Source organism: Oryx dammah, unplaced genomic scaffold, assembly GCF_014754425.2.
Source record: "Oryx dammah isolate SB20612 unplaced genomic scaffold, SCBI_Odam_1.1 HiC_scaffold_25, whole genome shotgun sequence".
NCBI classification, from domain to species: Eukaryota; Metazoa; Chordata; class Mammalia; order Artiodactyla; family Bovidae; genus Oryx; species Oryx dammah.
In genome coordinates this window covers 25,773,621-25,797,820 of record NW_024070209.1, presented here as the reverse complement: position 1 = coordinate 25,797,820, position 24,200 = coordinate 25,773,621, and the positions used below count along the sequence as shown (strand labels likewise).

Genomic DNA, 24,200 nt, shown 5'->3' with positions numbered 1-24,200 from the left:
AATGAAACAACTCCCTCACCAGCATATATATTATTATTTTAACGTTACTAATAAGGAATATTCTGTTATTTCTAAAGGACAGTTTTTTCTCCTTCTTACAGTTTTACTATATTCAAAACACTTCAGTTTCTTTACATATACAAAGAAGAGAATTTATTCTTTGTATATGTAAAGTACTCTTGCCAAAACTTGAGCTGCCTTACAGTCATAATTTTGCAATAAAAGTTCTTTGAATCTATTTTTAAAGCCCTGACATTTAAAACATGAACATTTATGGGACTTCCCCAGCGGTCCACTGGCTGTGACTCCATGCTTCCACTGAAGGGGACCTGGGTTTGATCCCTATTCAGGCAACTAAGATCCCACGTGCTGCATGGCACAACTGAGGGTAGAAAGAAAACAGGAAAACCACCCTGAGTATTTATCCTAAGGTGTTATTTACGTGCTATTATCTTTACCTGTGACCATTGACATTTCTTTTTCATGCTGTATGGTCTTCCCTCCTCCATTATTACACACACACAACATGAATGTATTCTAAATTACTGAAGGGTCGAGCCACTATAGTAGTATACAAAGCAAAACATCAAATGTTGTGTCCACATAATACCTGAGTTAACGTGTCCGTGGCCATCCTTCCAAATCATGGATACATTTGTATCCATGTATTTTTTTGCATATACACCTATTATTATTTTGATTGTTTAATGCTCTACATGTTTTGTGTGCTGTGTTCTGTGCCTTATTTTATTAATATGAAATAAATTCATAGGAAAAGATACATGCTTGCTTTTTCTCCCTTTAGTTAACCAGTTTTAAATGCTGCTATCCCTGGAACCTCCTAAGTTGATCATTAAACATTTTTTTAATGAGTTTATGAACTTTTTGGTACATTGATGTTTCATTTCCTTGCAGTCATTATTCTTTTTGGTGCCCAAATTGTCCCATCTTTGGCCACTAGGAACCTCTTTACATCAGCTCCCTGTGTCATTTGACATACTGCATTAGTCTTTGTTGTTATATATATATAACAACCTGCATTAGGTTGTTATATTTAGGCCAAACAAGACCATCCTGGCTTATGTGGCATAATTCCTGTCCAAACCTTATTTTAGAGAGGAATGATATTTAGAGACCATAATCAGGTGATTGACACATGGGAAATTTAGAAATTACCCCATCCTGTCAGTAATACATAAAAACTTGACAACTTTATAATTAAAACTCTGAACTCTAGAAATCTTTGTCTCTTAGTTTAACACTATAGGAGCCATGTGTGAAGTGCCAACTCTTGTTACATGCTAACAGATGGCCCCACAGTGAAGTCCCACAGCTATGTTCCTGTAAAATTCACTGATAGTGTCAAAAATTCCTTGGTTTTTATAGTTTAAGAGTTCCCAGATCATTTAGTACATCAGTGCTCTTGTTCTTTAAAGAAGGAACCATGAGTTCCAGGAACGTGAAGGAATTACTGAGGCAGTGTCCATTCCCTGGTTACAGCCAAGTCTGTGGGCTGTTTGATTTTTCGGATAACAAGTATGATTGTTGTTGTTTTGGTTAAAGGAATTTAAAGCCCCCAGGGTATATTATGAAAGGCTTAGCCTTTCTGTGTCTTGGTGAGAGCATGGCTACAGATTTTGGCAATGACCAGTTTGATTGCCTCAAATTTTTGTTCTGTATTCTGTGATCCAGGTACATTTCCAAGATAGAAATTGCGTATATCTCAGTTTCATGCTGGCTAGTTCTCACCTGTGTTTTGAAATATTTTCTTGTTGTAAGCTGTTAGTCCATTTGAACAGGTGCCTCTCTGTTGTATCCTGTTCTACCGAAGTGAATTATCTTCCCATACTCCTTCCAGTCTGAAAGCATGGTACCTCATCCATCTCTTCACTATCTGAAATAATAATTATTAGCTTAAAAAAGTGCCTTGGTGGTTCTGTTCCCAATGGGTGGAACCTCTGCCTGTGTCCTCCACAGTCCATAGTACCCTTTGGCATGAAACAGAAGTGGTCCACCTTTCCCTTTCTACAGAATTAAAGATTTGGGGGCTTGGGTTTTTGTTTTTATTTAATTAAATAAAATGTATTTGATAACCTTTATGTATATAAAGTTTTATATATTAACATACTTGAAAAATTACTGTTGAATTTTACATTACATGAAAACATTTTAATGAAGGAAAAGCATAATTAGCTTATGAGAATCTTGCTTTGAAAATTGATTGTAAATTTAGTAAGGATTTTATGTTAGTTAGGCTGATTTTATTATCAAAGTATATAGAAAATCACTCTGAACTTTAGGTTAATTTCTACTGTTTGGTTCACCTCTTAGTATATTCTGTATGAAAATTGGGCTGCCATCTATGTATGACTCCTAGGAAATTTTCTACTTGTTTTCTTTTTCTTTATTGCACGTTTCTGATGGAGTGTGAATGTGTTTCGTTTTTGTTCTTTGAGTTTTTTTACTTTGAAGAGTCCATTATCAAAAAGGTTGTTAGCTTTTCAATTTTAGGGTGGGAGGAAGTCTAGGAAAATTTCATGTGTTTTGGTATTTTGATACTTTTGAGAAACAAACATTCTTATGTTTTCTGGAACATTCGTGTCCTGAAACAAACCCTCTTCCTGGAGCTGGCCGTACACCACTGAGATATTTCTGATTCATATTTTCAAAAGGCCGCTTTTAAAACAATATTTCTTTATGTGTAACAGGCGTATTGAACTAGTGCCATAAGTTTTTCATATTTTGCTCTAACTTTTCACAGGCAGAAACTTAAATGACTTGCTCGTTTTTCAAAATTCATAGAATGTTTAAAAATGAAGTCTTGATTCTTAAGTTTTTGCTATTTGTGAAGACCAGGTTATCACACAGAAGAAACTAGATACTTTGTTATGAAGGAAATCTGCTGGTTTCTTTCTGATAACCTTCCTCTCCCCCTGTAATCTTACTTAAGTCTGTTGACATTATGAGAAACATATTACACACTAACATAGAAGTTCTTAAGGTCAACAGAAGAGACAGAATTCTCCCTATTTAACTAAGCAGAAAAAATTTGTTGATTTGTCACTTTTGACAAAGATCATACATTTGTACATTTTCAATCACTGTAGCTGTGTACTGGACTATATATGTGCATCCTGTCATCTTTCCAGAGTCTACTGCTCATAGTTGAGAAGTTTTTAATGAAGTGTGGTTTTTCTTTTCTTGTGTTTTAATAGGTAAGGACTTTCTATGGTTGAAACTTCAAAAGGTACAAAAGGTATACAGAAAGAAGTCTTCTCACTTTTGGTCCACAATTACCCTGGTCCTTTCCCTGGAGGCAGTGTTTGGAATACTTGCTTCAGCAGCAAATAAAAAGTTTTAAATATTTTCATGGATTCTGTTTAGTATGTTCATTAGTTTCTATTTATTTTTACAGAAGTAAATGGTGACTGGCAAAAAGCTGATGCTGTCTGGAATAAAATGCAAGAAGAAAATATTATTCCTCGTGAGAAGACATTAAGGTTATTAGCAGAAATCCTTAGGAACAGTAATCAAGAGGTTCCATTTGATGTACCCGAGGTAATTTGTTTTTAACTATAAATATAACAGATTTCTGTTGTCGTTATAAATTTAGGTTATAGATTAACCCAGCTTTACATTGAAAAGGTTGCTGTATTTACCACTTTTTTAACTCAATAATTTTATTTTTAAGTTGTGGTATGAGGAAGAAAAGGATTGCCCAACTTCATTACCCTCACCTGTAGAAGTTAATCTTCAGCGAGAGCTATTGAATGCCTGCCGCAGGAGGAGAAACAAAGGTAAACGTGTACACTAGGATCTCCTTTTTGACAACAACGTGGGATCTGAGCCCAGCAAATTAGTAGTGATTTAGGAAGAGATGGAACTTAAATTGTATATATTCATTATTTTCTTTCATTTAAGTTAACAAAGACATTTTGGTACAGTTGGGAAAATTTAAATGTCGACTCAGTAGTAGGTAATTAAGGAATCACTCTCATGTTTATATTAGAGAGAATAACAGCTTATGATTTATAGATGTCCTTGAATTTTGAGATCATTAATGAAGTATTGAGAAATGAAAAAACTGAAGATTTCTGTAATTCATTTTAAAATACTTAAGCCTTAAGCTGTAAAATATTTAAGTCAGGAGCCATGTGTTTAAAGGTTAAACAGATCAGGAAACATGTTGCTTATTAGATGTAGGCAGTGGGTATATGGTGGGGGTCATTATACTATTCCTTATATTTTTCTGTACACTTGAAATTTTTCATAATGAAAATTAAAGTAGATGTCATTTTATCAAAAATTATACTTTGAATATAACATGATCATGAATTTTTTGACAAATGTATTTGTTACATGTTTTGATTTTACGTGAAAGCAAAAAACGATTAGGACTTTAAGCTAACATCTCAAGGTTGTAGGCTGGATATGAGACCCGTTTCTTGCTCTTCCCTATTTTCAGTGCTAATATTTCCAGAAGGTGTGCCTACCTCTATTAAGACTACTTTAAAATTTCTATGACTGTCTTGAACCCTCTGATACAAGCTTGCCTTTCACATTCTAGATGTTTTCATTTTGACTTCATTGTACTCTTCCCAGATCATACACTGCTTCCATTTCTTCGCTTAAGTTTTCTCCGTAGAATGCTTGTTATCTCTAATTTCTCCAGTTTTTATGTAGATCTCCAAGTATGCTTTATGATAATTTAACCTTTATGCAGCAGATTTGATTTCATTCTAGTATTGACAGTTTTGAGTTCTCTTCCATAGAAAGCCATCAGTTTAGAAATTTATAGAACCTCTTAACTTTTTTTTTCCAAGAGGGTATTAAACTTTTTATTGATCACACGTGATAATAGATGATACACAAGCTTCATTCTCATCTATAACTTCATTGGTACCATAATTCAATTTAAATATATTGCATAGGATATGCCAACAATCATTAATAACCAGAAAACTCCATGACTTTGCCTGGGTGGCCCTTTTAACAGTGAACTCCAGGTTACAACAAAGTAACTACACCAAGGTTCTGAAGACAGTAGCTTCTCCACCAAAGCAGGTTGTAAATAAATTTCAAATGGAACCTGACATCACCCTGAAGGAACTCTAACTTCACACTGTTGGAGTAGTTTACCAAAATGGCTTCAGAGTAGACTAACTTTACATAGCACCTTAAAAAAAAAAAAAAAAGACATTTATTCAGCAGTATGAGCAGACTGTTGCATTTAGCAGTCAACGGCATGGGTGCAAAAAAAAAATCTACATTAAAAACCCTTTGTTGAAAAAAAAAAAAACCCGTTGTTGGAATGCTTTACACTTTCCACAGAACAGAAACTAAAATAATCTGTTATATAATTAGTCACAAATATAGTCCTTGAGTTTTTTGCCCATACACATGAGTCTAAAACATGTCTTCTTTGTAGCAGCTAGGCCCTGCCACCACTGTGCTTAGCTGAGTTCACAAATCTGTTGTAACCTGTAGCTTCCCTGTCATTTCTCTGGCTCTCCTCTCCTGCTAAGCTTTGTTTCCTGGCAGTAATTAGAACCTTCTGCCACTGCCATAGCTCCTGCTGCTGCTAGAACCACCATAGCCACCTCGATTTTGTGGTTTGGCAAAGTATTGGCCTCCACCACCATATGGGCCAGAAGTTTTGCCTCCAAAGTTTCCTCCTTTCATGGGTCCAAAATTTTAAGATTGATTGTTGTAATTGCCAAAATCACTGTAGCTTCCGCCACCTCCAGAATTGCTTCCATCATTACCAAATCCATTGTAACCATCCCCACTGCCACCATATCCGCCACCACGATTGGCTGCACCAAAGCCACCTTGGCCACTGAAGTTTCCTCCACGACCGCCATCAAAGTTTCCAGAACCACTTCGACCTCTCAGGCTGGATGAAGCACTAGCCATCTCTTGGTTAGAGAGGGCTTTTCTCACTTCACAGTAGTGGCCATTCACAGTGTGGTATTTCTAAATGACCGATCTTATCTACGGAGTCATGGTCATCAAAGGTTACAAAAGCAAAGCCTCTCTTTTTGCCACTGCTTCAGTCAGTCATGATTTCAGTCATTTCCGTTTTCCCATACCGTTCAGAATAACCCCTCAGGCGATGTTCTTCAGTGTCCTCTTTAATGCCGCCAACAAAAATCTTTTTCACAGTTTAGTGGGCACCAGGTCTTTGAGAATCTTCTCTTGAGACGGCCCCCTGGTTCCACAACTCTTTGTCCCCCTTGTGTGGCCTTGCATTCATGGCCGCGTCCACCTCCTCCACCGCGCTGTATGTGACAAACCCGAAGCCTCTGGAGCGCTTGGGGTTTGGATCCCTCATTAGCACAATCTGTGAGCGTGCCCCATTGCTCAGGATGCCTCAGAGCTCAGTCCTCCGATGAAGCGCTTCCGCAGCCGTTCGGGCTCTCAGGGAGACTCTGACCTAGACGTGACGGCAGTGGAGACGGGGGGACGTCAACGATGCTTTCTGGGCGCCGTCCACGGGCAGAAAGGAGTAACCTAAGGAACATATCTCCCTCTTAATTTCTTAACTAGAAATTTTGTGACAGATTTTGTGACACAGAGACACAGTGTCTGAAGTAGGAATTAAGCTAAACTTTTAAGCTTTCTCAATCCTGCAGAATAACTTTATTCTTTCTGAGTTACTTTCTTTTGCTGCGTATTCAGTCTAATACATCCTTGAGTCTTTCGCCATGTATCTCTTAAACCTAAAGTTCATTATTATCAATACTGTTTAAATATTCTAATAAAATTTTGATTTAACTGAAATGAATGTACAGTTAGTGTATACTTCCTATTTTAAGATTCCAAAACTCCATATATTGCCTTTTTTTAGTTGTTGTTTTTATTTAAGTAAAAACATCTAACCAGTTAACTAAATATAATGGATTATAAATATAAAGATATAGCCCTGCTGTAGTTTTAATTTACCATATGCATTTATCTACTTGGTTTCATTCTGTTAATTCAAGAGGTTTTAGTTGCTTCTGTGTAGAAATGCTTGGCAAAATGTGAGTACTTTGAAAACTGAATTCAAGACTACAATTTTAGAAAACAACTAGTAAGCTTTTCTATATTACGTTGTTGATCTTAAATACTCAGACTGTACTTACTGTAAATATTCCCTTAGCAAAGTAGTGAACCTGTTGTATATGCTTGTTGGGATGTAGCCAGTAATTATAATACATCATAATTTCTAAGCTTCCTTTAAAGAAAAATATATTCATTATATACTGAATGATAGAGTCTGTCTTTTAGTTAAGATGCAAATATTAGTGTCATATCTTTTTTTCTTGTTTTCTCAGAATTTAACTTGAAAGGTTAAGTTTTTGGTATTGCCTCTTCAGTTTAATTGAAGGGCTAGTTCATGCTCCCATAACTTGTAAACACAAGCATAATTTCTGCTTGGGTTTTCTTTTTTTTCCTGCTTGTTTAGAAACGTCTAAAGGAGCGCAGAATATTCTTCTGAGCTTTAATATCATGTTCATTCTTAGTTATGTGTTCTGTATTTCTTTACATGGAGCTTTATATCCATAAAAGGTCTTGAGTGATAGTTCAGTTATGCCCCACCTTTTTTGTGACTTGTTTATACAAAACAGAGTGTGGATTATAGTTTCAGTTGGATGTTTATAGCCAGGCAATTTTATTTCAGAAAAGTAAATGACTGAAAAGTGTAGTTACTTCTCTTTTGGTAACATCTTTTCATTCACTGACAGTTATTGTGAACAAGTGAAATAAAACTGTTAATCAGTCAAACAAATGTTGCTTAGTTTACTTGTTAGATATCTGTATGTTTGAAAATTGTATGTTTTTGTATAAGTCCTGTCGTAGCCAAATAATTTGATCTCCTAATTTTAGAATTATAGGCTATATTCACTTTAATGCTATTGTGTTGAAATGTTAACCATAGTAACCACCCACTTATAGATTAAAGATTGCTTTAAAATGAATCTTTTGCTCCCCTCAATCTAAATTATACCCCTGGTTTATTTGGACTTTAACACACATTTTACGGTTTATTTTGAAACTGAGATCTTTTGACAAACAAATTCAGAAGAGCTGTGCTCTGTTTTTATTGGCATGAAAATAATTTATTGACTTTAGAGAGCTAGTATGAAAAAATCATTGTAAAAGGAAGCCCTTTCTATTACCATCTGCTGAAATTAAGTAGTAGTTTCCAAAACTGTCCCTTACTTTTTTAAAGATTAGAACAGTGATGCCATCTGCTTTCTTGGTCAGTATGTATCTCTGTAGACTGGTATACTGGGTGAATATTAAAAGAAGCAGAAATATGAGGGGTTGGGGCTTTGCTTCAGGGGTTTTCCCCCTCCTTTTTGCCATTTCAGAATAATGTCATCTCATTTTTTGTTTTCCTTCATAGATGCATTTAATATTTTCCTGACAGCAAAAAAGCAAAACATTGTGTTTGACAATGAGGCTTATGCCAGGCTTATAAACTTACTTTTGATGAAGGATAACTCTACGCAAGCAATGCAAGTGAAAGATTTGTAAGTATCAGTTCATTTATTAAACTTCACACTCAAAAAAGAAAAACCTATCATTAGGATTTTTCTAATGATGTATTATAGTAACAGTTGCTTAATTGTCTTCAACTACCCATAGAAATTATATGAAATGGTTTTCTAATTTTAAGGGGGTTTTTAAACTATAAAAGATAAAACTTTTCTTTGTCTTGCACACTGCAGTATATTTTATTTTACCTTATAGAATCTCACAACTCATGTATGTTGTTCATATACAGAAAAGTAGTTTGGTTTTTTTGGGGGGTTTCTGTTTTGTTTTATAGGTGTCTGTTTTATTTCTTGTTTAGCAGCTTGATCTGTGTACCTTTTATGGTGGAGGCAGCCTAATATGTGAAGGCATCAAGGGTTTTGAACTTAGGCAAGCCTTTGAATCGTACTTGAAAGCCCTTTGGAAAATTTGTTCCTATCTCTGAACCTCAGTTTTTCTTCTCTGTAATGAAATGATAATAAATCTTACATTAATTGTTTCTTCTAGGCATTGAAAGACATAGGATAAAGCAGGAAAAAATATATGGTACTCAGCACATTTTAAATACCTTTCTCTGTCCCTTCTTGTTTTGTAACCTGTTTTGTGGTGTTGTAAGTGGTAATGGTTTTCTCTCTCTGACTAGTTCCCTAGAGTAAAATACTTTTAAAATCAGAACAAAAGTAAAGCTTTCTTCCCTGATGTGTTAGTTAACTGACTCAGTTGTCTTATTCCCAAGGAGTTAACTTCAGAAGTTAAGTAAATAATCAGAAAGGGCCTAGAAAGGAGTGGATCAAGGTTACCTGCCCTGGAATGTAGACCTGTCCTGTTAATGAGTCAATAGCTTTATTTTTCAATGGCAAAAGTCAATGTTTTCCTAGTATATTGTAAGTTTTGAAATGATGTTTCCTGGCTAATTTTTGGCCTTCAAAATTTTTAAGTTGCAGCACTTTTGGAATATCAGAATCCTGAATAGAAGACGGTTGTTTGCCATTCTTGGAGTTAACTGGAAAACCTGATGTTAACATTAGTGTTATGTTAAAGTTATGCACCGTAGGGCCATATTTACTATTTATATTTTGATACATTTTGAAAAATATGTTGTGTGTGATTGTACTTGTCTATGGAAATATATCTATATCTCTGTATATACACACATGCCGTGTATATATATATTCATAATATGTACATATAAGTGCTATGTATATGGATATATCCATATATATCTATGATCTTGAATCATTTGTATATCTTGATATTGAATAGTCACACTAAGACTTAAGTTTAGATTCTGAATGAATTATGTCTCATTTGTGTGTTTATTCAGTTGCTGTTAATAATTAAATTATCTATCAGGAATACTCAGTATATGCTCAATTAGTGACTTGAAAAATTTGACATTGAACAGCATCCTGTCATCTACAACCATTGAAGTCATCCAGGAGATGCAGATTTTTTTCCCACTTTTCTCAAAAAAGTATTGACTAAACACTATGCTCAATTATCAAAGATATTTTTGAGGCAACAGGGATTTGGGAGGAAGGGACAGCAGGAAAAAAAGAGGGACATTTTGTGTTGAGAATTGGATATTGAGAATTTTGTGTTGAGATTATCTGAGGAGATGGAAACAAAACTTTTTCAAAAGTCTTTTAATCGTGAGGTTGGCCACAAGGACCAATACTTCCCCAAAGCACAGATTATAATTCTTTCATTTTAATTTGGCTTCTTCTTGAATGGTGAACCTCACATTCTGGTAGCACAGGTTCCTCTCCACCCACCCTAGAAGTTCTGACTCACCTGATCTAGGGTAGGGCCTAAGAATCTGCATTTTACTAGACATCTCAGCTGATTCAAGAATCTTGTGTCTTAAACATTTTGATCGCATACCGTTCTCAGCTCCACTACTGTATGATATGTAAGTATGTTATAAAACATATTCCAAAATTAGAAATTTTTCAGAGGATAAGATTTAAAAATAGAAGCAAGCGTTTTCTTGCCTCACCCTAGAGCATTCTCACAGTGTGCATACCTCTTATTGAAGTCCCCTGGTCTAGAGTCGTTTTTCAAATTGTATTTGTAACCAGTTAGTAGGTGATGAATTTTATTCAGTGTGGCAGAATCAACAGCTTTTTTAATCAATAGAAAATCAAAGCACTGCATGTAGTAAAGATACTTTGTGAACGTTTGCCCTCTGTTATATGTGTGTATGTATATTAGTGTGCTGGTTTGTAGTGTTAACACATCATTGTTTACTATGTCTGACGGAGAATCTCCATCAAACAAGTGTGAAAGCTGTTTACCTAGAAGGTGGTTATAAGCACAACCCATCTATTTCCACTTACGTCCACAGCCTGTAAAATGTAGGTTTATCTTCTTTCCTCCCGTCCCTCTCTCGATTTTCACGAAGCCTTGGTGTACTTCTGAGGTCACTTTCATCTTCGCTGTGTTACGTTTGGGTAGTGTTTTGTAGATGGCTTCCCCATGTAGTTGTGTGAGCCAAAGAGAATCCTAGGTGCACAGTTTTCGAATGCCCAGAGGCACTTAATCTAGGAATCTCCGCACATCCTTTTCCTTGAGCCAATAAGATGTTGTATCTAACTATGAATAATTGTAAGAATTGTATCTTGGGTTAGACTTGCATTGGGTAATATTGAAAATACCTCTGGACTGGGAATTCAGAAGTGGAAGTTAGAGTTCCAGTTCTCTGTTACCAAGGGAATGTCCTGTAACTTCCCTCGATTGGTTTCCTGGTTTATTACCAACATTCCACTAGGTCATCTTTTCCACTTCCAGCGCTGCATCAGTGATCAAAATGAAAAATAATTGTTGCTTTTTTTTTTAGAGCCATCATTATTTTAATATGATATGACCAAATGAGCCACTGTAGCAAGTGGCTGTACCTCTAGGATTTTTCTGGCACTATTACTCTCACTTTACTCCATAAATAGCAGTCTGTTATAGTTACCTACATGATGCCACTTGTTCATTCTTAAGAGCAGTTGTTTCCCCTTTGAACTAATGCAGTCATTGTTTTTGCTATACCTTTGCTGTCTCTAATGTGTTACAGATTCACTTGACTACTTAGTAATGAGATTTCTTCAGTTTTATTAAGAAGGTTATTTAACCTTCCCAACAAGTAATGAAAGCTCAAAAGTAACAAATGCCTTTAAAAGTTTTGAAAGAATGATGTTCTTTCATTTTTCGTTAGAAATGCATTTCTTCATCTTTCAAAAAAAATTTAGGTATAGTGAATTTTTTCAGAGGAGAACTAGTTATTCATAAAACAGTAAGGGTTATATAAATTGTTATTTTAAATCTTTGTTAACACTGAACTGTATAGTTATGAAATTTGAGAATCATGTGATAACTCTGCTTTATCTTTGGAGACTAGCACTTTTCTTTTGTTCCTACTAGCTTATTTATTCTGTCTAAAAATAATGTTAAATCAATCACTGATGCTTTTTACTGGATTGGCCAGTTTTTGTTATACAGAGTAAGATAAATTCTGATCACTGCCTAATGCCCCATGGGCATGTTATGTAAGTACAATCCATAGACCAGTCATTGCTTTGAAATCTCTAAGATGAAACTTTCCCTGTCATATTATCTTCTTTGGTTAAGACAGATTAACTTTGCAGTTGATTGTAAGTTAAAAGATTGATACCCCTTTCTCTCTGTGATTTTTTTTTTTCCTTTATTTTGGCAGCTCTAAAAATGAAAATATCTAGAATTCTGTGCTGTCCAATCCAGTAGCCACTAGCTATAACTGCCCACTTAAATTTAAATTACTAAAATTAAATATAATTGAAGTTTCCATTTCTCCACCACAGTAGCCAGGTAGCCACCATGTAGCTTGTGGCTACCCTACTGGGCGACATGAATAAAAAATATTCTCATCATCACAGTAAGTTTGATCTGACATCTCTGTACTAGATTTTTTCCCAAAAGGAAAGATCAAAATTAAGAATCAGAAGTAAGCTTCTCTTATTTTATTGTATTAGTGAATCCATCGCAAAGTTACCAGTACCCTTTGTAGTTTTTCTCCCTTGTCGGTTTGAAACATTTTGGTTGTGATTGGTCAGTTTCTATATGTAAAACGTGTATGTATTCAGCATATAATAGACCTGGGGAGAGTTTTCTTCCTGTTTATCCCCAATTTCAAATTTGTATTGAATGCATACCTTCTTGAGATAGGAAGAAATTATTAAAAGAAAAATATTCTGTGTTTTGAGATTTTCAAAAGGTTTGACATCAAGTGTGGTGTCAGAAGTTTTGTTACCTTGTGGTTTTAATGAATTTTAGTTAATATTTTCAAGTAAGTATCATATAATACATGTAATAATGTGGGCATAAGAAGTGAGGTTAATTTTAATAGTGTTTCCTTGTTTATTTAATCATGCTAGAGATTGAGAACGTAAATCCTTTATTTTCTGCAGTTTATAGTCTCATGCACGAGTTGTTGACTTAAGAGCTTTGACAGATGGGACAAAGGAAACAAGTCGAACTGAGCAGTGGGTGCTTTGGTGGGATTAAGAGGATCGTCGGGGGAATAAGAAAATCCTGCACCCGGGAACTGCAGGGGGGATCCCCAGAGGCTGGAAGTGACTGAGAGGATGGGCGCATCACGGTGTTTGGGAGGATTTTCTTGGGATTGATGAGAATAATTTAGCAGTGACCCTGCTTTTCTCGCAATCTGCTCAGCTTAGATGTTCATGTGGGCAGGCCAAGGTTGTTAGCAGCCAGACCATCACTGAGCTTGAGAATGCGAATGGCAGCAATTGCTTTTGCTCCTTCTGACCTTTGGAGATTTCCTAATCAGGAGATGAACCCCAGGGGCATTAAGGATGCTGAAATTTCAATACAGGTGATGCACAGTGTAGCAAAAGGTCATCTCTGGCTAGGGTTTTTTTTTCCTTCTTTTTAATAAATCATTGTAGGTTTTAGTCATAAGCAAGTTTTTGCTCTTGGGTTTTAAAAAGTTGGGGGATTACAAATTTAAGGCCGGGACAAGATTGTGTGAAATTTTACATTTTACTGTAACCGTGGTTTTAGTTCTACAGTAGGTTCACCTTTAGAAACTATGTGTGTAAATGACAGAAATTTGAAAATTAATCAACTGAATGAGATAGTGTTAGTAATAGGCTTTAGTTTATATTTAAAATATAAAGTGCTGAAAATAAATGCTCATTTTTGTTGCTGAAAGACTAGTTTTACATTTTATAAATTACGGTGAGTTGTAGGGAAAAAAAGGAAAAAGTATCCCGCTTAGGATACAGCAGAACAATGCAGGGCATGCAGTTATTTTAGTCATCTAATATGTCAGCATTCAAGAATCTGAACCGATTGTTTAAAAAAAATCTTGTACTTTGTTTCTTTTGTTGCTCATTTCCAACTTTGTCATCTGTCAGAATGCAAAAAAAAAATTATCCTTCTATAACCATTGACAGGATAACACAAAAGCTGTCTCCAGGTCGATATTTTGCAGCAATATTTTTAACATACGAACAGTAGTTTTTATAATTTCACCTTGGTGCTCAACCATTTATTATCGTATCAGAAGCATGTCAGTAATTCCTTTCTAAATGTCTGCTTCTTTTAGCGCTGAGACCCACATCAAGGGCTTCACACTGAACGATGCTGCCAACAGCCTCCTCATCATAACGCAAGTTAGGCGGGATTATTTGAAAGGTATGTCACAATGCTTGACCTTTACGTCACATTAATGCCTCTGCAGATTTTTCTTGTAACGCCCTTCGAATACTTGGATAAAGGAGTCCATTTAGCAAATTACCTGCTTATCAAGAGCCTTTTGTGGTAGCTGAGAGACGTAAATTACTGTACATGCATTTATAATACAGCTTGAATATGAATGTACTTGTCATTTGACCACTTAGTCCAGTTTCCATTCCATTTAACACAAGATGGGTTTTCTTAAGATGAATCACAGCTCTTCAGACATGCAAAATTTGTGTTCCAGAACGAGGGAAAGTACAGGCTTTCAAGTGCGTTAAAATTCACAGCACAAGTCATTTTTTGCTTTGGAAATTAACATACTTTAGAGCATCTGAAACAATTCCCAGCAGTTGTTTCTTGCATATTGTGTTGGTTGTGTGTGAGATAGCAAATGAGTTAAATTGAGTGTTAAATGTGTGGGATTGTGCACCAAATGATTATAATATTGATTTTTAAAACTTAATCTAATACTTTTTTAATAGTTCATAATACCAACAGCAGTAAGATACCATGTTTATTTGGAACTTGGAGTTTTTAAATGAATATTAAGAGGATAACACCAGAGAAATTGGAGATGACTTTGGGGAGAATTGGGACATGGGGCCGTTTGCTTGGCAGAGGCTGTTTATGGGTTTGCAGAGGGATGGATACGGATGGGATGGGCTTATGAATGAGCTCCCAAGGGGGAAGAATGATGATTCTCTTAAATTTGGATAAGCATCTGTTCATATTTAATTTTACATTTGAATTTTAGTCAATACAGTAACACCACAGTTTTTGCCAATGTAACAAAACCTACTTAGGAACTCTTTAAGGAAGGTTGAAACAGCTTTTTAACTGTTGAATATGTATATTACCTAGTTTTTTCTTCAGTCTGTGAGAATGGTATTCCTCACTTGCATGCTTATAATAGAATTTCACATCTCTGAAAGTTGCTGTCTAATTGTGCACCTTTAATGTTACCTGTAATGCCTAGAGGTATTAGACTATGGATGTCTTCCTAGTTAGTGACGAATGAGTATGTAAGTGATGATTTCTGCCTTCGCAGAATTGCTGCTTCAGTATTCTATAGGCAGGACCAGCACATTAAACAGCCCAGGCTTTAGTCATAACAGAGTGTTGCAAGGTTTGCTATTAAAACTTTAAAAGCTTTCATTTTCAGTAGCAAAGGCTTTTGGGCAAGTTGCTTTTTAAATGCAGAAATGATAAGTTTTTTCTACTTCTTATATTTTTATTTTATTTTTTGGCCATTACACCCAGCATGTGGACTCTTAAGTTCCCAAACAGGGATCGAACTCCATGCCTGCTGCAGTGGGAGTGTGGAGTCTTAACCACTGGACCACCAGGGAAGTCCCTGATAAACAGTTTTAAAACATCAAAAAATTAAATTTGCTCCTCATATCAATAAGCTCATTTTTGTAAAACGCTTATATTTCTGTAGACATGGAGATGATGTCAAGATGGTGGCAAGAAGGTGTTGGCATTATCCATATTACCCTATTTGTGCTCTATGGCTGATTAGAGCTCCCAATTAAAAAAAAAAAAATTTCAGGTTTGTTTTTCTCAGTTCCATCTAAAGCAGGAAGAAAAAGCCAATTCGGTTCTTAATCTAATTTAACTAGCTTATGATGTTGTGGAATATTAATAGCTGATACATCACAACTTGGCCATATAATGCGTATTCCTCGGGTGGACGGTGTGGGTGGGAACCACTTTTGATGTCTCATAAGTCATGAATTGTAGGCAAATTCATATGGGAATATGATTTCAGTTCCAAGGTCCCCTGCTTCCTTTGGGTAGACATAAGGTGATCTGTTTTCGATCCTTCACTCTCTGACAAACACGTGCACCTGTAGATGCAAGCTCCAGTGTGGTTAAGTTCTTGGGTTGGTGTCTAACAGTATGACCTTAAAAAAATGAAGGAAATTATTTAAATTGTCTGTACCTTAGTTTCCCTTATATAAATTTGGTACCTCAGAAGGTTAGTTGTGTGACTGCTTAATCTGTGTCTGGAGTGTAGAAAGTGCTCAACACACGTAGTAAAAGCTTGATAAATGCTAGTTACTATCTTCAACATGATTATCTTAACTGTTATTTGATCTACTTGTAGGAAGATCCTTCTTAGCTGACAGTATTGCTGGCTAATATGAATATTCCAAAGTTGATTATCTGTGTATGACCACCAGTTAAGAAGATTTTATCAAGCCTATTTTCTATAGATAAAAATTTTTATTTCTGTATGTTCATATGTAAAATTTTACGGAATATACCTTTTAACCTTTTTTTCCCTTTTCCCCATTTAAGAATCACTCGTTTAAAGTATAGATTTGGAGTAATAATAAATTTTTTATTCAGTAATACTAAATTCGTGATGTCTTTTTCGTATCACTTATAGCGTGTTTAATTATTACCCTTTCCCTGTTCTTCTGTTAATGATGGACTGTTCTTATTTGGAAAGCTGCTTTGAGAGTCTTAGTTTTGTGTAGGTTGCATTGCCTTAATTGCTAGAGAGCCATGAAGTTTTCTTTGGTAGCAGTGATTGTTAAGTATTTCATGTTCCCTCCAGTCCACCACTGTATTTAGTTTAATGATTTTGCTACTCTGGCACTTAAGTCAGTAACTCAGAAGGATATTCCATATTTATCCATAATCAAATACTTGTAAGTTTGATATTAAAAAAACAAACTCCCGTGGAGAGTCTTTCTGGGAACCTGATGAGCTTTCTTTTCTCTGAAAAATCAGTGCAAGAAAATATCTGCATGGTATTTAATCATGTAAAATAAATTTGTCTCTGTGTGAGCTGAATGTTCCAGGTAGGCTGTTCATCTTGGATGATCAAACCTTTTTTGATTAGAAAGAGATACTGTTTTCAAGAAAGAATCTTTGGGATATTAGAAGATTTTGATAATCATGAATCTTTTGAGTGTAATAAAATCTGGGGAAGTATGAATGTGGGTAAAAGTTACATAGTTTTGGAAAGTCTTTAATTTTTAAAATTCTTCCTTATTTATATTTCTCTAAACTTGTCCACTTCCTTGAAATTAGTCACTAAATGTTGTCCCTGAATGGAACCTGCTTTCTATCAGTAACATTTGCATTTTCTGTGTGACTTAAAGAAGACATTTCTCTGGTCTCTGATATAGTTAAATAAATAATTTTTTTTCAGGCTTCACATAAAGTATTAATATTTTCTATAATATAGAATAAAAGCATTCATAGCTTTTTGTGTATAGTCATTTGGTGCTCATATTTAAAAGCTAGTTCTCAAAATGCATTGTCAGTACATTTCATATAAGAAAAACTGTCACTTGCTTTTCTATTATAGATGCTCTGACAACACTAAAAACAGCCTTAGATCTGGACCAGATACCTTCTCGATTAGCAGTGACCCGCCTTATTCAGGCATGTGCTTTGAAGGGTGATACAGAAAGCATACATGCCATTCAGAAGTTGGTAAATGGACTCGAGGACTCAATTGGACTTTCCCGTATGGTTTTCATCAATAACATTGCTTTAGCACAAATAATGAAGTGAGTATCTTCAAACTTGCTTTTCTTTCACTGAATACACTGGAAGGAACGTTATCTCAAATACCACCTTTTAAAAACTAGGCAGGCTATTAGAAACCATATCAACTGTAGAGAAAATAGTGATGCCAGTTGCTGCCTATTTTATAATTGTCAGGGAATAATTTTGAGTTACAAAATATGTTTTAGCTGTAAATTGTAAACAACTGATCAAAGTTTTCAAATTCATAAAATTTGCCCCACAGTTGATAACTTTTCTCATTCATATATGCCAGGCCCTTGTTGAAACACTTCTTTACGAAACTGAAAAATAAGTTCATTTGAATGTCAGCAACACTTGGAGGTGACACTCTGCCGGAACACCATGAAATGGGGGGCCCAACAAGCTTGTGAAAAATACGCCTTTCTATTTTGTCCACTCTCCTGCTCATCTACCCCTGTCAGCACACACCCACACAAAGGGAGGTATTTACAGGTGATTCTCTTAGCCCCATTTCTAGATTCCTTATTGAGAATCACTATTCTAGAAATAAATAAGAACTTGATTTTTATTAGCCTCACTGGTGAAATTAAAGATTCATGTGGGTAATTATGAAATTGACATTCTTCATGCTTTTAGGGAAAAAAGTGTTCGTTAGCAGTTACTCTTACATACATGTAATGGGTTGTGATACTGTAATGTCTTATTGGCTTTTACGGGGTTTTTGTTTTTTCCTCTTTCTTTGGACAGAAGTTGTTTGGTTTTTCCCCCTTTTAAAACTGTTTCCCCATATAGAACTTTTAACTTTCCCTTTAGTAAGAAAATGTGATTATTATTTTAAATTAGGAGATTCCAGAAAATTATTCAAGAAAGATCTGGATGAATTTTAAATGTTACCATATAATCAGAGTTTTATATGATATGGAGATGTTTTTATTAACTATCAAATATAATTGACTATTAAATAATTCTCTAACTAAAACCCTTAAGAAAAATTGATTGTAATGGGGTTCATTTTTAGAGAATTCTTGTTTCAGGTGATAATTCCAACATAAAATTGATTATTTGGATTTGGAGTACCATACCATAACTGTAAAGTATCAGTTAAAGAGCACCTTAGCCAAAAAGTTAGTCATAATTTTCATCATAAGTTGTTTAATAAGGCCATGTAATTAATTTTTTAAGAATGAAGTATGAAGATACTTTGTTCAGAGAACTTCGATATAAATTGAATATTTTTCAAATGTTGTGTATCACCTGACAAGAACAAATTGTTGTGACTGTGGGTTGAGAGACGTGAAAATGTACCTTTTGCAGACATCATCAGCATTTTTAAGAATCCTGAGAGTAACATTATCTTTATTACTTCCTGCAGTAGTGACCAGTTGTAGATTATAATGCCAAAGTTATAAAAGATTTCATTTTATATCCAAACAGCTGCAAAAACAAAACTTTGAAATACAATAATTTTTTTAAGTTACCATCTTTAATTCTTCTCTGTATAGTTGTTTGTTCTTTTCTCTAGAGCAGTGTTTTAAAATAAGCAGCTACTTCAGTTGTTTGTTGCAGCATAAAGCACCCAGTGATTGTCTTTGCCACGTAAATGTAATTTGGTTCAACTTGTATAATGTTTTTTAATCTGGTTAATTATAAATATATTGTCTTTTTTCCCCCTAAAGGGCTTGCATGTGTAAATACTAAATTACCTGTACTGAAACTGCCTGCAATGTTAATATAAAAGCAAATGTTTCCTTATAATTTATTTTACTTTCTTTTACAGTAATAACGTAGATGTTGCAATAGAAAGCATTGAAAATATGCTTACTTCAGAGAACCAGACTGTGGACCCCCAGTACTTTGGCTTGGCGTACTTATTCCGAAAAGTCATAGAGGGACAGCTGGCACCAGCACTTGAAAAGCGTAAGTCAGCTCTTCTGGTCGAAGAGCAAAGAAGCACTTTCTCTAGCCTGTGTGGACTGACTGTCTTTGGTGAGTTAGTTATACCGTTGTTTAAATGAAAGATTTTTCTTACTTGTCATTTTATTTTTTCAGTAAGCATCATGGCGGAGAGATTGGCCAATCAGTTTGCAGTTTACAAACCTGTAACTGATCTTTTCCTTCAGCTTGTGGATTCAGGCAAGGTGGATGATGCCAGAGCTCTCCTACAGGTAATGACCCATCACATGTGGAGCAGTGAGGCTTTGTGACTTGTGTGAAGTCAGCTGAGAAATTACTAGGGTTAGGTATGTGGTGGAAGACTGGAAGTGAAGTGCAACACTGCTAGCACATTTAAATTCAGTGTAAATCAAGGTTACATGACAAGGACTGGATTGTATGTTACAGGTTGCTGGTTTTAAAGATGCCAAATTGGACTAGAAATGTCTTTAGAGTTAAATGGGGGTGGAAAGAGACATGTTTTGCCAAAATGATTTAAAGACCAATGTTTCCATGCAGATAGGTATTGCAAAACAATTCCTTTGATTTCCTAGTTTAATTTCTCCGGCGCTCTAAATACCATGTGTCACTATGGCAACACAGTTTGCAAACAAAAAGTAGGAAATGTTTGCTTTTCAAGTACTGCTTCTCTTGAATACTCAAACACTCTTGGTGCCTTATTCAAGATTTATTAAGAGTCAAATTTGCTTTCTATTCACCTGTGTGTCACAGACACATTAAATGACAAATGCAGGTCTCTGTGGCCCGCACTCTCAGTTAAATTAGCAATCTTCAGGGAAGGAGACAACTTCATTCATGCCATTTTAACAGCACTAAATATAAAGCCGCGCCAAGTGCCGACAGAACGGTGGGTGATCGGAGCTGCCACTGGTAATGTACACAAACAGGCACCGCCAGGGAGCCCCTTCCCAGCAGGTGGCAGTCAAACAGTCACCGTGATCCCGCCAACGGCTGTGTTTGTGTAGACTCCCTGTGTCAAATTGAGGCCTGGGACCAATTTCTGATAGTAAATAGTATTACATTCACTTACGTTTTTGCTAGCTGTGACACATCTTAGGTAGCAGATAGAGAGGGGAAAGTGAACTCACCAGCTTGTGATCCTGAAAGGTCATCCAGTTCGAGAGTGGAATCCAAGCCATTTGTAAAAGGAGTTCCTGAGAAATTTCTCTGTGTTAACAGTTTTGTGAAAAGTGTAAGTTGGCACTGCCTCTAAAGCTTTTTTTACTTTTGTTCCTGGAGAGAGAGAAATACCAATTATTTGAGAATTTTCTTGTTTACTTTTTTTTTCCCCTTTAAAAATGTTTTTTTGAAACAGAAATGGCAATTTATAATGGGGATTCAGGAATCTTTTCATTGTTCTATCTTCTTGCCTTCTGTGTTAAAAGCTTTATCTTGAAAAGAATAAATTCCCATATTTTATCTTTGTATGGTACATACCTAAGTGTACCTACTCAGGTACATGCATGTCTAGCTGAGTATTCATTCAGCTGTGACACATTATTACAATAGCTCTTTAGAAAGATGCACTTGGTATTTCATTTACAAGCTTTTTCCGAGCCATGGTCATCGAGGCTCTTAGTGGCCCAGGGTGGGAGGCACTGGGGATGTGATGGCTGCCCTCAGAGCTGCATGTGCCCGCAGCAGCCTGTCCAGAGTGCTTTATGGCAGCCAAGTGCTGCTGCAACAGCGTCTTTGCATGTTTATTCCTTCAATAGACTGTGGTTTCAGATGGTAAACCCTTCACTCATTCTTTACCTGCTTGCCAAACAGTTAAAGATTATTCTTACTGTAGTGAAGAATACGGGTTATTCACAGATGTCGAAAGCATCCGTTTATAGTGTGAATGTTCTGTGTGTCCCCCAGAGTTCTTTTTATGCTAGTCGTTTTAGTATTGACAGTGTTTTAAAGCTTTGAAAGAGCAATGTGCTTTTAGAAACTTAAGAGAATGACATCTGCGATGAATGTAAACTAAAATATTGTCTTGCCATATTTGATTTTACTGTAGCATCTGAGATGGGATAGACACTTGATTTATCTGGTCTGTCATATAAACTTTTTTTTTTTGAGTTTAACTTTTGTCTCTTTCTCAAGCACTGGCTGTCTGTTGCAATGAAAGCCTTTTATAAAATAGAGAGATTGAAATCAGTCCTTTTGTATGCATAAGTGTAGGTAATTATACTTTAAAGAGAACTTGCTTTGTACATTTTAATTTTTATAAAGAAACGAGCAGTTATCTCCCTGACACCTTATTAAATGTATAATTAACCTTATGATCCCTAGCTCACTTGTGAATGCTTGGCAGTATAATTGGAGAGGCATAGTGTTTCTTTTTTCCCTCTTTCTTTGCAGTCCTAAACCTTATTCTGTGGTTGTTGAAGCATTAGTTTAATTTTTCCCTTTTCTTTTTAAACAAACTTTATACTTGCAGTGCCAAGGACAACATTCACAAAAGCTTGGCAGAGCTTGCACTTGTTTTCTTTTTTTGCTTTGAAAAAATTGGTTGACTATTAGGCCTTCCTGTTAGTAATGATACATTACTATATTATTGTGAACTTTCTTAATTGGAAATATTCACCTTGGTCCTCTTGTTTATCAAAACCGTCACTTACTGAATAATGTTTCGATTTTTAGAGGTGTGGTGCAATTGCTGAACAAATCCCGATTCTCTTGGTGTTCTGTATTAGGAATTCTCAGAGATCAGGAAAGGTAAGGTGCTGTACTTGCTGCCAAGGCAATAATGCTATGAGCTAGTCTTGTTCAAAGGTATTGAGTATCATAGAAGAGCTTTTTGATTCAGGACCTTTTCTAAAAATGCTACAGAGATTGAACACTTGCTGGCCTGAACTTGTTTACTTTTTTAAGATACTGAGGCAAAGTCAATTCTGGCTCCTTGGTTGTATTGGAAATGCAAAACAGGTTCATGCAGTGCATTGAGCCCCAAGAAAGGCCCCTTAGGAATGAAAGCTACAAATCCCATTGCTTGGGTCACTGGGTGAGCTTCCGAGTACAGAGCCTGAGGGAGCTGCCTGCTGCAGAGCGCCTCTTGTCAGGTCACTCAGGGAGAAACCGCCAGGTGGAGGAGCTCTTTAGCTTATTTCTACTAAAAGTGTGTGTGTGTGTATGAAACAGAACCAAGTCTTATTGATGTTTATTTTTTACAAAGAAAAAGAATAAAAGCATATTTCAAAACTGTCCTTTTAGATTCGATTTTACCTGTGAGTGGGCCCCGGAAACCCTGTTTTTAGGTTATTTGGGCACATTATGAAGTTCTAAACTGAGCACCAATTGTAATGTTTGTTTTATATGAAACATTTAGGTTATTTCCAACTCTGGAAACTAGTTTTCCTTAATTTTCACATAAACACACTTTTTAAAAGAAAAATACTTACCTAATCGCACTTTTCTCTCTGACTCATGTATTTAGTTATATCAGGCATCATTTAGGAAGTATTCAGTTTTTTTTCCTTTCTATGAGATTATATAAAATGATGTATATTTACATATAACCTACCACTCATTACCTGTAGATGTTAAATCATCCCTAGATTACTGACAATACCTAATATAGTGTAAATGCTATTTGCTGGCACCCAGAAAATTCAACATCTGCATTTTTGGACTTTCTAGAATTTTTTTTTTTTTTTCCTGAATATTTTTCGTCCAGGGTTGGTTAAATCCACAGACTTGGAACCCACAGGTTACAGAGGGGCTGACTATACTAAGAGATACAAAAGGGAATAGTCCATTAAATTGAGTAGGCAGTTCTACTGTATTATTGTTAAATTTCTCTGATATAATGTCCATATATCAGTGTCATATTTCACTGTTCTTTTGCGTTGTGGTGATGTTACCTATATTTAATTTCCTAGGCACCAGTTATGAAGTCTTTGTTAGAATTGATTCCTGAATTAATTGACAAGGAAGAAGCATACACTTGCCTCATGAAAAGCTATGGTAATAAGTCTCATGTAACTGCATTATTTAAGTGATTTAAATATTTGTAGTATAGTCAATAAGTCTTCAGCTCAAAAGCAGTAATCCTAAACATCAGATAATTGCTTATGGTATAAATAATTTATTTAGCCTTGGGATATGTTGTAAAACTATATTTAAGGGGGTTCCCTGGTGGCTCAGTGGTAAAGGATTTGCCAGGCGATGCAGAAGGCATGGGTTTGATCCCAGATCTGGGAAGATCCCCACATGCCTTGGGGATTAAACTTATGTGCCACCACTATTGAGCCTGCACTCGAGAGCCCAGGAGCTGCGACTGCCGGAGCCCGTGTGCCGTAGGCCTGTGCTCTGCATCACGAGGCGCCACCGCAATGAGAAGCTTGTGCACCACCACCGGAGAGTAGCCTCTGCTCGCCACAGCTAGAAGAAAGCCCATGCATCAGCAAAGATCCAGCACAGCCGAAAAAGAAAAAAAAGAAACCCTGTGTTTAAAAAAAAATTCTGGAATTATTCTTATAGGTTAATGTAAA

General features: G+C 35.7%; 1 protein-coding gene and 1 pseudogene across 2 annotated transcripts in view; one reads left to right on the top strand and one right to left on the bottom strand.

Moving 5' to 3' along the window:
* The window catches only part of LRPPRC (leucine rich pentatricopeptide repeat containing), a 102,650-nt gene that overhangs the window by 72,348 nt on the left and 6,102 nt on the right, over window positions 1–24,200 (top strand). Inside the window, exons 28-36 of one of the 2 annotated variants that reach the window (XR_005718397.1) lie at window positions 3,416–3,558; window positions 3,692–3,797; window positions 8,396–8,522; window positions 14,123–14,211; window positions 17,582–17,786; window positions 19,544–19,687; window positions 19,816–19,931; window positions 22,351–22,425; window positions 23,589–23,673. Coding sequence is in view for 1 of the 2 variants with exons in the window: in XM_040224716.1 (XP_040080650.1) it covers window positions 3,416–3,558; window positions 3,692–3,797; window positions 8,396–8,522; window positions 14,123–14,211; window positions 17,582–17,786; window positions 19,544–19,683; window positions 19,816–19,931; window positions 22,351–22,425; window positions 23,589–23,673 (1,086 nt within the window). In the remaining variant the exon portion in view is untranslated. The remainder of the gene's footprint in view (window positions 1–3,415; window positions 3,559–3,691; window positions 3,798–8,395; window positions 8,523–14,122; window positions 14,212–17,581; window positions 17,787–19,543; window positions 19,688–19,815; window positions 19,932–22,350; window positions 22,426–23,588; window positions 23,674–24,200) is intronic. The other variant, XM_040224716.1, reaches the window with a different exon arrangement.
* Window positions 5,405–6,709, bottom strand: LOC120851782 (annotated as a pseudogene).